The sequence below is a fragment of the Acanthisitta chloris genome, unplaced genomic scaffold (genome assembly GCF_000695815.1).
Source record: "Acanthisitta chloris isolate BGI_N310 unplaced genomic scaffold, ASM69581v1 scaffold11276, whole genome shotgun sequence".
NCBI lineage: Eukaryota > Metazoa > Chordata > Aves > Passeriformes > Acanthisittidae > Acanthisitta > Acanthisitta chloris.
The window spans coordinates 6,364-9,355 of NW_008676489.1; the positions used below are offsets into that span (position 1 = coordinate 6,364).

Sequence of the window (2,992 nt, forward strand, 5' to 3'; positions counted from 1 at the left end):
CAAAACACACAGGCCAAAAAAATAACCCCACCAGTGAACAGAGTGAAAGGGCTCAAGGCACTGCTTGCACCGGTCAGTGCAGGCAGGTAGCGATGGACACAGGATCCTTCACGATCCAGCACAAGGCGATTCCATGCTTATTATTCCAATCCACCCCTTAAGATAGAACCCAGGCTCTAACTGTGGGAGGCAGAAAGCAAATTAATGCCCTTTTCTGCCTGCACAGAGCTCACAACAGGCAGAGAACACCTGGTCCCTCCCAGCACGGAGCTGCCTTGCCTTGGGACATGTCGTAGGAGCTGTGACGCTTGGCTGGCTGCTCCGAGGTTAAGGCAGTCACACAAAGAAGCCAGACGCAAGGAGCAGGTCCAATTTGGCTTCCCTGAAAGGGTTTATTTAAAAAATAGTTATTAAAAGATGCCTGCTCAGGCACAAATGACAAGACAATGCAGCCATTTGGCTTTTGGCTTCAACGGGAGGCAGCAAGATACAGGGAAACTTCTCCATGCGACTTGCCGTGAGAAAAGTGCCTGGCCAGGACTCCTCCAGGTGCACACACACCTCCCCCTCACTTGTGCAACATTAATGCTGCAAGGACAAGAATAGCAAGAGTCACCCCCTCAGAAGTGGCAGCTGGCTGCAGGATGCAGGGCTAGCCAGCAACCTCATGTTTCGAGACATTCACTTCAGGAACCCAGAGTTCATCGTTAGCAGAGAGGCTCCAGTGTCACACACCTCTCCAGAGAGGCCACCAGCCCCGAGCACAATCCCGTGCTCCCAGGCTCTGCCCATGACCCACTGGTGTTGCTCCAGGATGCAGTGCCACATTCCCACCACTGCTGCCTTAGTGACCGATCAGCCGCAGCATCTCGGCAGGATCCACAATCTTCTCCCGGGGTTTGCCAGCAGCTTTGCCTCTTGCCACTTCAGCAGCATCTATCTTCTCCCAGTCCGAGAAGGAAACAGGACGGACCCCTGGGGTGATGGTGAGAGACAGGAGAGAGAAGTTAACCAGGTGAAAATGAGTTCAGCCTCACCTCCCCATTGGCAGGACCTGATCTGGCAGCAAACCTGCCCTTTTCTGACACAGTGTCACACCTCAGCCTCACAAAGGAGACATAATTCCTAGCACTGTGAGGAGAGGGCTGGCAGGTTCCAGTCACCTCGGATCTGTCAGACCTTTGAGAGCTGTAAGGAACCACCGCGGGGGACAAAATGCTTCCAGTTCACTGTTAAACCTCAGACAGTTTAAGAGGCAAAACACACACACACACACACTTTAATTGAAAGACTTTAAACACAGCTACAGCAAATTACTCTCTTGGGCATTTTAATCTTTCCCCTAACTTGCTTGGAAGGATTACTAGGAAAACCACTCAAGAGCAATAGCTCACTGTCTAGGCAGCTGACAGTGACATTTACCCAAGGTCTGTGCTGTTTTTAATGGCCCTTCCCAGAAAGTGGTCATTAACCTTAGCAATGACAGAGTTTGAGGGAATTCAAGTCCTGCTCTGTGTGGCCTTTGGAACACCGAAACAGCAACAAAACACAGTTCCATGGTTCAGCCTCTGCTCCCAAGGGTGGCTCACAGGACTCACTGCCCCAGGATACTCAGATCCACGAGGAGTTTGGCTGCACTGTACCTTCCTGCTGGCTGCTACAGCAGCTCACCCACCCCACACTGACCTCGGCTGCGCAGGATGCTCTCCACGGCCCCAAAGCCCTCTCTGGAGGGGGACAGGTCCAGCACATTCCCCTGGAGATCCTCCAGCACAGACTGGGCAGTGTCAAAGCTGTCATTCATGGTGGTGATGATCACGCCTGTGGGTCCTCTCTTCACCCACCCACTGCAGTACAGACCTGCACAGACACATGGAGCAGCCAGGATCAGGCCAGGATGTAGTAACAGACCCTCCTACTGCAAGTCCTTGCCCTGTGCCTGGGTGTCACATCAAGCTGTGGGCAGTGGAAGAACTCACCTTGGCAGTGGGAACAGACCCTTCAATGGTGCTGACACAGGAATTCATGTACCTGCAGACAGGCACTAAGCAGTCCTACAGGCTGTGTCGCTTTACTAACAGATTCCAAGAATTGGTAAGCCCACTCTGTGCTAAACCAGACATCCCTAACATGAGCTGGGGACAGGCCAGCTCCTAACCCCTGACAGAGGCAGCTCATTTCCTCAGTTTCCACTCTCTAAGGTGTACAACCACCTGGTATCCATGCCCTTGGTGAATGAAGCTTCCCCCTCCAAAGCCCCCAGCCCACCAGTTGCCCTCAACAGGTCCCACACAAACCCCTGTGGGTACAGACCTGGGACACCCTCCACTCTGCCCGAGCTGTTGGGGATGATGCCGTGCTGGGTGTCGAAGGGCACTGCCGGGTCCAGCGGCAGGCTCCGGGCCCCAGCCCACACTCCAGCTCCTCCACATCTCCAGTGGGGATGGCTTTGGCAGAGTCACCTGAGCCCTGAGAGAGGGAGGAAGAGGCTGCTGACCACCACGGCCACCAGATGCAGAGAGGCAGCCTCCTCCAGTGCCCTTGGGCAGCTTTGATCACGGGTATTTGCTAAAGGCTGTTCTGCAGCAGCAGCATGGAAAGAGCTCCCTTTGGAAGGGAAAAGGCACTGGGTGGTACCAAATTCCCCAACAGCCTGCCAGTGGTCACTCCAACCAGACAGGGAACACAAAGGAGCAGGGAACACAAAGCTGTCTTTGGAGAGATTCCCGAGGGATCCTGCCCCCATCCCTGCAGCCTCCCAGGGCCATACCAGCCCTCCCCAGCCCATACCTCCAGGCGGGTCAGGGCCATGCGGACGCCTCTCACACCCTTCCCATCACTGGTGGGCAGCACCTCCTGAGGGCTGCGCTGGAACTTCAGCCCCCACTCCCGGGGGGCTGCTGCCTGCCCCTCCACTGCCTTCTCCCCAGGCTTCTCCAGGGCTGTTTTCATCATCAGCTCAGTCAGTCGCTTCCTAGGCCTGGGAGCGTCT

At 55.2% G+C, this 2,992-nt stretch overlaps 1 protein-coding gene across 1 annotated transcript in view; it reads right to left on the reverse strand.

Annotated features, from left to right (window-relative positions):
* Positions 1-844: 844 nt before the first annotated feature.
* The window catches only part of FDXR (ferredoxin reductase), a gene marked incomplete at its 5' end in the record, with an annotated part of 8,735 nt that continues 6,587 nt past the window's right edge, over positions 845-2,992 (reverse strand). The window contains 5 exon segments of the mRNA XM_009076164.1: positions 845-975; positions 1,687-1,860; positions 2,314-2,409; positions 2,412-2,469; positions 2,791-2,990. Coding sequence (XP_009074412.1) covers positions 845-975; positions 1,687-1,860; positions 2,314-2,409; positions 2,412-2,469; positions 2,791-2,990 — 659 coding nt within the window.